General features: G+C 28.9%; 1 protein-coding gene across 7 annotated transcripts in view; it reads left to right on the forward strand.

The window, feature by feature from the left end:
• Positions 1 to 12,500, forward strand: part of LOC113821136 (zinc finger protein 474) — a 98,103-nt gene that overhangs the window by 45,272 nt on the left and 40,331 nt on the right. For all 7 annotated transcript variants that reach the window (XM_070134750.1, XM_070134749.1, XM_070134751.1 and 4 more), the window contains one exon: positions 1,234 to 1,402. In XM_070134750.1, coding sequence (XP_069990851.1) covers positions 1,263 to 1,402 — 140 coding nt within the window. In that variant the 5' untranslated portion in view covers positions 1,234 to 1,262. The remainder of the gene's footprint in view (positions 1 to 1,233; positions 1,403 to 12,500) is intronic.

Here is a 12,500-nt window from a genome sequence, read left to right on the forward strand (position 1 = left end):
CCAAACTCGTCTATTTACTTTTAAAGGCAAATATTCACCGACTTGTCTCGCTGTTCCCACCCCTTTTCTCTGTGTCTCTGTGACTCACGCTCTTTGTAATGTTACCTTGCTGTCTACACCAGAGCATATTTCTCGCTTAAAATATTCACGTCTTTTATCGACCGAGGGGGGGGGGTGGAAGCTTTGGGGGGGGGGGCGAGGGGGGGTGTGTGCAGGGGAACAGGTAACTTTTCTGTGAACCAGTGAACAACCCCCCCCCCTCCTCTTCGCTTCCCCTCCTGCAGCACCCACGATATGCTGTCAAATAGCTAATGGTTAAATAAACAAGTGCTACGCTATACTGATATGTGTATTTGTACATATATATATATCCTGTGAAAATAAGGAAATTTGAAAATTGCAGTTAATTTTTAATACAGAATAAAAGAGATTGGCATAGACTGTCAAAATTAATAGGAAAGCGAAAGTGAGAGTGAGAGTGAGAAGAGATTGGATTCAATGATTGTTTCGGTTCAAAGAGAGAGAGAGAGAGAGAGAGAGAGAGAGAGAGAGAGAGAGAGAGAGAGAGAGAGAGAGAGAGAGAGAGAGAGAGAGAGAGAGAGAGAGAGAGAGAGAGAGAGGGAGGGAGGGAGGGAGATAGATAGATAGAGAGAGAGAGAGAGAAAGAGAGAGGAGAGAGAGAAAGAGAGAGAGAGAGAGAGAGGGGGAAGAAGAGAGAGAGAGAGAGAGCGTTACTCCCACACCTGAAACACGCGCGGAAGATCACGTGATCGTTCGTAGTCTCATGATATGCTTGTCTATTTTATGTTTTTCTTTCTCTATCCAAACTTTATGCAGGTATAAAGTTTTGGAACATTCACATTCAGATGAAGATTTCTCAGAAAACCTTTCAGAATTCGGCATCGAGCATTGGAACCATACCCGAATCTTACATAATCGTCTAACTTTTACAGAAGATTTGTGTATCCGAAGCTTACATAATATAACTATGATACAACTTTTTACAGAAGATTAGCTTTAAAAAATCATAAATCTCCAACATGTTCTTAAGTACAACCAAGGATAAGATTAGCTTTTAAAAATCATCACAATCCTACTGCATGCTCTTAAGTACAACCAAGAATAAGATTAGCTTTAAAAAAAACACCATAATTCTACAAATTCTTAAGTACAGCCTAATCTCCCTAGCCATGATGAGCCCCAGCCATGTACTAACTAACCTTGTTGTTCCAGACGAGCAGCCCGTTGGCTCCGCCCCCAAGATGACGTCATCCACCACCACGCGGCCGCCGGGGTTCGTCCAGTGCTACGTCTGCCAAAGGGAATTCGGATCCCGGTCTATTGAGATCCACGAACCTCAGTGCCTCGAAAAGTGGAGAGTCAGAAACGCCAGGTTGCCAAAGTTAGTTCGAGTTTTTAAAGTTCGTGTTGTTTATTTTGGAAGGGGTTTGGGATCTCCTTAACCCCCCTCCCCCTCCCCCCCCCCCGTGGTGGGTTCGAAATGATTTTATGGGAAGGATTAATGAATCTGAAGGAAATGGATGAGTGAGTGGAGTCTAAATTGAGTATAAGAAGGAAGTTGGAAGTTTGAAATACACTTGGAAAGTTTGTGTTTTTGTGATTACTCGAGTGGTGCTTTTAGACTTTTTTTTTTTTGAAAATGCAAAGTTTAAATGTGAATTTATGTGTGTGATTAAGTTATGGAGATTTAAATAGAAGTGGAAAAATAGCTTTCGGGATGAAAGTATCTTCGTCATCACGGTGTATGTAAGTGGATGTTATGAAAATAATTGACTAAAATGTGCTTTGATTGTGTTAAATAATTTCAGAAAGACTTTATTGAAAGAATATATGGTAACGTACTTTGACTACGTCTAGAATTTCGTATTATATCTAGAATTTTATATTATCATAGGTTAATAGATTGTGAATAGATATTTTTCACAATTTACATACTTTTTTGTTTTGTTTTTGTTTTTTAGTTATCACATTCATCACTATTTTCATTTTTTAAAATTATTTTCATATAAGCTATTTCTATTGTGTGTACCTATACTCTCCATTAGATGTGTACATTTTTTTATTGTATGATCTTTAATCAGATGATAGAGATTTTGATTATTATGTATCACTACTTTAGATAATTTTATTGCAGACGCTAGAGATTGAATATATATATATATATATATATATATATATATATATATATATATATATATATATATATATATATATATATATATATGTATGTATGTATTGACACCTTAGACCATAAACCCGCTTTTAAAAAAAATCATAAAATCAGGGGTTCAGAACTGGGAAAAAAATAAATTTATAAGATTCTCTGACGTCCAAGAATATAACTATTGGAATCCCGTGTATTTCTGGAGATCGTACATGGCTGACCTATCGAAGCTGACATATAAGGAATCTGTTACGTCATACATCTCTTATATTTGACATTTTGTTACATACATTAGGAAACTTTACTCGTTCGGTAGGCCATGTTTTATAACGTTATATTTTCTATTTCTGAGATTCATTTTCAAATCGTCTTGATAACGTACATGATGTATTCAGAAACGTATTTAATTTTCATGTAATATTGCTTTAAACTTTATTTTTTTATTTAGTCCTTTATTTACCACCCTGGCTAACTGCACAGGCGTGGGCAAGCTGTGGTAATGGTCAGAGCATTATATAATAGTATTACAGTGTAAATCTAGATCATAACATTATTACGATCTATAATATATCATTTAAAAGAAAAGAACAAACACAGTAATTTATCTACTCATCTACCAAGCCGGCGTACGGACCAGACTAATATCGAAGACTGATATAAAAAGTCCGTAGAATAATGACATTTTTTTCTTTGTACGCTCGTGGTAATATTTTTTTTTTCTCAAAATCGTTATCGATAATTTTTGGAGATATCGACAAGCACTTTTTTTTGTTATATATATCGATGCACAAAGTAAGGAAAAATGTCTGTGATGTAACTATAAACATACGTTAGGAATACCGTATGTTTACTTCTATTGTTTTCTATGTTTATCATCTTCTCTTTGTCTTTTTCTTCTTTCATTTTTTCCTTCATTCTCTCTTTTTGTAACTCTTGTTCTTTCATGTCGTATGTTTATTTCTAATATTATGTTGTTTTCTGTGAGTTTATTTTCTTCTCTTTGTCTTTTTCTTCTTTATTCTATTCTTTCTTGTTTTCCTTCATTCTCTCTTTGTACGTCTTGTTCTTTAATTTTTCTCTCTTTCTTATTTTTTTTCTCGTCCTTCAGCACTTCTTTCTTTTCCTTTTGCTCTTGTTCTTCTTATTCGTGTGTATCTTCCTCCTGCTCCTTCTTCTTATTCTCCTCCTCCTCCTTCGTCTTCTCCTCCTCCTTTTTGTTCTTGTTCTTCTCCTTCATCTTTTTCTTCTTAGTCTTTCATCTTCTTCCATCCTTTTCTTCTTATTCTTCTCCTCCTTCTCTTCCTACTCCTTCTTCATCTCCTCCTTTTGTTCTTCTTCTGCTCCTCCTCCTTCGTCGTCTTCTTCTTCTGTTCCACTTCCATCTACTTTCCCTCCTCTTCCTCTTCCTCATCTTCCTTCACCTCTTCCTCCTCTTCCTCCTCCTCCTCCTCTTCCTCATCCTCCTTCTCCTTTTCTGCTTTCTTCTTTTTCTTATTCTTCTCCATTCTTCTCTTTCTTCTCCTCCTCCTCCTCTTCCTTTGTCTCCTTCTCTTGTCCTCCAACTTCTCTTTCACTTCTCCTGCCTCCTCTTCACTCTCCCCTTCTCATTCCCTCCTTCCGTTCCTCCTTCCGCCTCTATCCACCTTCCAAAATGGCTGCACTTAAACACAGGCATATTTGCTCATTCATTACGTCAAGGAAACGCGTCTCGGAGTGTTGCCAGTGGTTATTACACGTGATAGAAACTGACTAATGACTTGTGCCTTTGCATATTATAAGAAAAAAGCGCTGAAGTGTATTTTTCCCCTGGTGTTGTGTGTGGCATGACGGGTGAAATCTCAGTGTTTGGGCTTATACGTGCGTGCGTAAGGATCACTTCGTCAGGGAGTGTGTGTGTAAATTTGTTATTATCGGTGAATTAAGGATATTGTAAGTGCATTAAAGTTTTTTTTTCAACAAGTGGTGAGATTATGATAAGTATTGGTGAACGAGATATTAGTGATAGATTATAAAGCTATGGTTGAAGTGATTTGAAGTGTTTAAGCTTTTTTGGTGAAGTGTTAAAAATTTCGTGTCAAAGAAGATATATGCCCTATAAAGCTCCAAAGAAATTATATTAAATAAAGAAAATATAGAAGAATCAGTTATCAGCAGATGCCATCCTATAATAAATCGATAAATCATATCAAGGAATTATCATATCAAGGAATTCACTTATCTGGTCCATTTTACACTCAGAACCCCTGCTGAGAATTCTAGCCATCCACACAAGAAAGAAAATTATAAAATGACATGAAATTTCGCAACGTAATTTCAAATCAATGGCCTACACAGGACCATTGCATTTTAACCCGTTAAAAAGTAGGTTAACTGGGGCTCACTTTTTAACGGTCATGGAATTTGAATAGACTTATGCTGTTTTGGAAATATAATATCTGTATTGTTTTTGTCTATTATATTTTGTATTGTATTATTATTGTTATTTTTCTATAATGAATGACAGTAATGATAGTAATTGTTTTAAGTACTATTTTTTATATTATCACTATCATTATCATTATTACTGTTAATTTTCTTACTAGTAGGTGTAGCAGCAGTTGTATCAGCATTGTTTTTATCATTGTTTGATTATCATTCATGTTATTATTATCATTATCATTATTATTTATTATTATAGATTGTTATGATTATTGTTATTGATATAAATATTATTATTATATTATTGCTGTTTTTATTATTTTTTATTATCATTATTATTGTTATTGTTATTATTATTATTATTATTGTTGTTGTTGTTGTTGTTGTTTTGTTGTTGTTGTTGTTATTATCATTATTGTTATAATTATTGTTGTTGTAATAATCATTGTCATTATCATTATTATTATCATTATTATCATTGTTATTGCTATTATCATTATTATTATTATTGTTGTTGTTATCATCATTATTGTTATTGTTATTATTGCTGTCATTAATATTATTATTATTATCATTATTACTATTATTATTGTTATTAGTAGTAGTAGTAGGATCAGTATCATTGTTATTATCATTATTATTATTAATGATATTGTTGTTACTGCTGTTATTATCATCATTGTCATTAGTATTGTCATTATCATTTTTCTATCCCTATCATCATTACCATCATTATTAGTATTGTCATGATTATTATTATTATTATTATTATTATAATTATTATTATTGCTATTGTTATTATTATTATCATTATTGTTATTGTTAATATCATTATTATTATTAATTATTATCATTATTAGTATCATAACTAGTAGTAGTAGTAATAATAAGAGTAGTACTGTTATTATTATTATCATTACCCTTGTATTATGATTATTACTTAATTAGTAGACGTAGTACTAATAGTTGCATCTTTATTATGTTACTATTATTATCAACATTACAAGGATCACCATTATTATTATTATTATTATTATTATTATTATTATTATTATTATTATTATTATTATTATTATTATTATTATAATGGTGATAATGATAATTATTATCGTATTTACTAATGAAATTATTATTGATATTTTTCTTGTTGTTAACATTATCATTGTTATTGTAATTATGTTTATTGTTATAATCATTATTACTATTAATATCATTATTCGTTATTATTACTGTTACTATTATTTTCATTATTATTATTATTGCTGTTTTGTTCTAGTTAGGATAATAGTAATAATGCTGGTACTATTACAATTATTATAATCTTAGATTAGTTATTAATATTATTACTATAACTATTATGATTGTTGCTTTTATTATGATTATCATCACTATCATCATTATTATTATTGCCATTGTTATCATTGCTATTATTACTATGACTTTTATCATTATCATTATCATCATTAATATTCGTTGTTACTCTTATTATTCTGTTATCATTATTGTTGTTGTTATTATTATTATTATTATTATTATTGTTATTATCATTATTATTATTATTATTATTATTATTATTATTATTATTATTATTATTATTATTATTATTATTATTATTATTATTATTATTATTGCTATTATTATTGTTATTATTATTATTGCTATTATTATTATTATCATCATCATCATCATCATCATCATCATCATCATCATCATTTATTATCATTGTTGTTGTTGTTGTCGTTATTGTTGTCATCATTATTATTGCTGTAGTTTCTGTTGTTGTTAATATTATATTATTATTAGCAGTAGTAGTTGAACTATTAATATCATTATCATATCATTATGATTATTATTAGTAGTACTAGTAATATTATTGTTATTATTATACTTTGTTATAACTATTATAATTATTATTATAATTATTATAATTACTATTGTTATTATTACTATTATCATTATTATCATTATCATCATCGTTATTGGTATTATCATCATTATCATATTTTTCAATTATCATTATTGTTGTTGTTATTATCATTATTATGATTATTATTGTTATTCTTATTCTTATTATTATTATTGTTGTTGTTGCTGTTGTTATTATCATTATCAGCATCATTATCACTATTATTACTATAATGATAATGATAATAATAACAACGACAATGATAATAAGAATAAAAATAGTGATTATAAAGATAATAGTAATAATGATGATAAATAATGATAATGATAATGATAGATATTATAATGATAATGGTAATGAAAGTGATAATAATGATAATAACTACGATAATAATAATAATAGTAATGAAAATAATAGTAATACTAATAACAGTGATATTAATGATTATAATGATAATGCTGCTGCTGATGATAAAATTGAAAATGATAATAGCAATAATATTGGAAATAATGATAATAAAAATGATGATGATGATAACAATAACAATAATGATAATATTGATGATAATAATGATAATATTGATGATAATAATAATGATGATAACGATAATGATAATAATAATAATAATGATGATAATAATGATTATATCAAAGAATATGATACTAATAATGATGATGATAATGGAATGGTAATGGTAAGAATTATGTTAATAAAAGGAATGATAATGATGATGATGATGACAATTGAAATATTACTAATGATAATGATAACAACAATAATGATAATGACAATAATAAAAATAATGATGATAATATCCATATTGACAATAACAACAGCAATGATAATAATGATAAAGATAATAATAATAATAGCAATAAGGATTATGGCAATGATGGTAAGGATAATACTATTAATACTTGCACCAATAAGAATTATGACAATGATAATAATGACAGTGATTATAGTAGTACTAATGGGAATATTAAATGATGATTATGATAACAATAATGCTAGTTATAATAATGATAATAAAAAGGATAATTGTAATGAAGATGAGAATGATAATGGTAATTGCAACAATAATGATAATATAATGATGATGATGATGATGATAATAGTAATAACGGTAATAATGAAAATTATAATGATAATTCTAATGAAAATAAGAATGATAATGATAATAATAACAATAATGATATGGAGGTAATTATAATAATAGCAATAGTGGTAATGATAATAATAATGATAATGATAATGAAAGGGATAATACAAGGTGTAATGCTAATCAAAATATTAATCAAAACAATGATAATGATGAAAAATAATAAAAGTAATGATGATAATATTAATAATAAGAATGATAATTATCATCATTGTTTTTATTATTATTTTCATTACCATTATTCATTATTACCAACATAAAAATTATCATTATTGCTAGCATTATAGTGGTTATGGATATTGTTGTTATTTATTTATTCATTTATTTTTATTATTATAATTCTTTTTGTAATAATCGTAGTTGTTGATGTTGTTGTAACAGAGGTATAAGTAACAGAGTCATTGCACCATTATTGTTATAATCTAGCATCATTGTTATTGCTTCACTGATATCATTGCAAATTATACTGATACTATAATTATATATCAATTATTATCATCTTCATCATTATCATACTGTTATTATTACTATTATTGTTATTATTATTGTTATTATTATTATTATAACTACTACTACTACTACTACTACTAATCATACGTCTACTACTGCTACCGCAGCTGCTACTATTACTTTTATTATTTTATCATTGTTGTTATTGTTATTATTACTATTATTGTCATTTTGTTGTGAAGATAAGCATGACAACAAAACAAATGATATTGATAATACCAACACTGATGATAATTACTGTTATCATTATAACGTTATTACTATTATATTTACATTATTTTGATGGTGACAGTAATAAAAAAGTTGTAGCTAGATAAACAATAATTATAACAATGGCATAAGCAGTCGTAGTAGCAGTAATAATAGCAGTATTAGTATTAATAGTAGCAGAGCAGTAGTAGTAGTAATATTAGCATCAGTAGTAGTAGCAGCGATAATAGTAGTAGTAGTAATAACAGTAGTTGAGTGGTAGTAGTAGTAGTAGTAATGGTATCAGTTGTAGTAGCAGTAGTAATAGTGGTAGTAGTAGTAGTATTTTCTTATAAATACTATCGTTATAATGAACAGCAGTGATTATTATCATCGTTGTTGTTATTGATATTATATTTCTTATTGGCGGGATTAATTTTATTATTATCTTTATATTCATCATCTTTGCATCATTATTTGTATTATTATTATGGTTCATATCATTCAAATTATCATATTTTTTTCATTATTAATATTATGATTATTGTTGTTATTATAATTATTTGCTGGAGTAGTGATAATATAATATTTGTTATTCTTTTCCTTATTGTTTTTGTCATTATTGTTTTTATTATTACTATTATTATCATCATTATCATTATCCTTATTATCATGATTAATAAAGTATATTATTGTCATTATCATTAATGTCGATATGACTATTATTATTTTTTTATTATATTTATCGTCATTTAAGTCATATTATTATTGACTATTGATGATTTTATATATTCATTACTTCTGTCTATTGTTAATAAATATTTCATTTGGATTTATTCATATCATTTCATTTATAACTTTTGTGTTTAATAGATATTGGTGATATTGTTCATCTATCTATTGTTATTTATTATTTGGTAAGTATATATCAGTTTCATTATATTTATATTATCTAAGGCATTTATTTATTCATTGATTATTTATAAGATTTCTATCGTACCATTGTTAATTATCTATAATTATTTTCTTTATTAGAAGCAATGAAACAATTTTCCAGTTTTCTTTGTTGAAAGCAATAGAACATAATTATTAATAACAGTTTCCTTTATCAAAAACAGTGAAACACTGTTGCCATTGTTACTGTGATAATTTTTATTATGAAGTGTAGCGGTTGTGGTAACGATCCATTATTCATTATTACCTGTTTTGTTTATATTTACATATTCGGTTCTATTCGCAAATCAATTCTATAGTAAACTCGTCATTGTTACTGCCATTGTTATTGTTATATTCTGTATTGTTGTTATATCTTATTCTCAGTGGTAATTATAAAAAAAAAAACATAATTATCATTAGTACAATAACTATTTGCTGTTGTTATTATCAATACAACTACAATTATTGGCATCGTTATCGTTAATAATATTACTGCTACTACAACCACTATTGTTTGTATTATTATTACTGGTTTCATCATAATTATTATGTTATTGTTGCTCTTACTGAGTATGCAAATAACATTGGTTATAGTGAAGATAATTATATCATTTTTTATTATCATCAATGATCATCATAATCATCATCATTATAATAATAATAATGATAAAGATAATTATGATAATGATAATAATAATAGTAATAACAATATCACTACCATTGTTATTATTACTATTACCATCATCATTATTATGATTATGATGATGACAATTATCATTGCTATTATTATTATTATTATTATTATTATTATTATTATTATTATTATTATTATTATCCGAATTGTGATATTATTACTTTTAGTGATTAGTATTGTTTGTCTACATAATAATTGTAATAGTACTACTAGAAGTAAGAAATGTGATAATAAGAATAAGGATAATGATAATGATAATAAATGTAATGATGATAATTATGCTTACAGTCATGAAATCATTGAAAAGGGTGGCATTGTCATTATTGGTGTTTAATAATGGTACAGAATGGCAATAATAATGTAATAGTTATTTCAAGTATTATAACAGGAACTATTATAATTACCATTCATTAAGAGCATGGCAGCCGTGGCAATAGTTATGTTAATGAATATTACTCCAAAAATAAAATAGCGATAAGAATGGAAATAGGAATAAACTAGATAACATTAATTTCTCTTCTTATTGTTACTCCCATGCTGTTCTTACTTCTATTGGGATTCTTTATGATTATTGGCATTGCCGTCAGTGCTAATTTGGTTTTTAGAGGATGATATTGTTAGCTTCAATTGTATAGTTATGGTTGTTAATTTAATATTTTCTTATTAAATTACGGTTTGTTTTTGCTATTATGAATATTATTCCTGTTTATTTGTGTTATCCTTGTCATCATCAGCATTGTCATTTTTATTATTATTTTTATATTACTCTACAACACTTATCACCTTTGCCATTCTCACCATCATAATAACTTTCCTTTGTTATTATAAGCACCGCCACAATCATCACAATAATTATTGTGTTTTTTCCCGCTTCAACTTAGTTTATTCACCACCATCATCATCACTAAAATCGTCGTTATTCTCATTCGTAGGAAATTAAAGTTTACCCTGAAAAAGTAAGTGAGTTGCGTGCATAATATTCGTAAAGTCGAAGCATTTCCATTGTCATTTTTACGACCGTTGTGTGTGACACTTAGTTCTGCCTTCTGGGTGTTGTGGCAATGTCCTTCTGTATATTATAAATCTACTTTTTATTTATTTTTTTTCTTCTAATGGTGAGTAACGTGAGATATTAGTATGTCTTTTTATGTTGTAAATCGCAGTTATTCGCTCAGTCCTATATGATTTTATAAGAAAATATTGTTATTCATTTTTTTTCCTAAAGATAAGTAACACGTAATATTAGTTTGTGTTCGTCGTCATATATGAATTTATAAGAATATACTGTCATTCATATGTTATAAGGATAAGTAACACGAAATATTAGTTTGTGTTCGTCGTCATATATGAATTTATAAGAATATACTGTCACTCATTTTCCTAAGGATAAGTAACACGTAATATTAGCATGTGTTTGTCGCCTTATATAAATATATAAGACCATATTCTTCATTTTTTCCAATGATATGACACGAGATATACTTTCTGATAGATCATATATAGTCGTTACTATGAATCACACCCACTGCAGTCCTACTAGCTCGACTATGTACCGCAAAAACAAAATGACTAACCTAAATAGACCCTTTTCTCGTATTCTGAGAACTGTATCCGTGATCTTGTAGCCTCAAGGGTTCAATAATCTCTGAGTCATATACAGGTGTTTCTTTATGATTGAATGCATATGTGGTGTCTACAGGTGTTTTTCCCTTAGTGTGTGTGAGGGGGGGAGGGGAGAGGGGGGAGGGAGGGGGACAGTTATATTTATGTTTATATCCGTTTGTGAGTGTGAGTTGGATCGAGAGTGAGAGTGAGAGTGAGAGTAAGGGTTAATGAGTTAATTGGGGAGTGCGTGAGTGAGTTAATGAACGTGGGTGTGTGTGTGTGTGTGTGTACTTGTGTGCATGTGTGATTATGTGTGTGTGTGTCAATGCGTGTGCTTGATTGTGAGTGTGTACATGTGTATTTGATTGTGTGTGTGTGTGTGTTTGTCTGAGAGTTTGTGTGTGAGTATGTGTGTCTGTGTCTGCGTGTACATGTGTGTCTGTGTCTGCGTGTGCATGTGTGTGTCTGTGTCTGCGTGTGCATGTGCGTGTCTGTGTCTCCGTGTGCATGTGTGTGTCTGTGTCTGCGTGTGTGTTTGCGTCTGCGTGCGTGTGTGTGTGTGTGTGTGTATATGTGTATGTGTGTGCGTGTGTGTGTGTGTGTGTGTGTGTGCGTGTGTGTGTGTGTGCGTGTGTGTGTCTGCGTGCATGTGTGTCGGGGTGTCTATATATAGTTTGCGTGTGAAAGCTGAAGGTTAGTGCGTGGGTAAATGTATGTATTGACATCAGTTAATGTTACATAAGAGCTTTTTTCAGTGCAAGATTGCTCATACTTTCTTCATGCAATTAGGGAAAAATACGAGCGAAGAGAAATATTTAATTACAGGTTGATTCATTCCCTCTTGGTTCGATAGTGAATTTAAATTGGATGAACGTTAGGTGATAATTCTCCTTCT

This window comes from Penaeus vannamei, chromosome 20 (genome assembly GCF_042767895.1).
Source record: "Penaeus vannamei isolate JL-2024 chromosome 20, ASM4276789v1, whole genome shotgun sequence".
Lineage (NCBI taxonomy): Eukaryota > Metazoa > Arthropoda > Malacostraca > Decapoda > Penaeidae > Penaeus > Penaeus vannamei.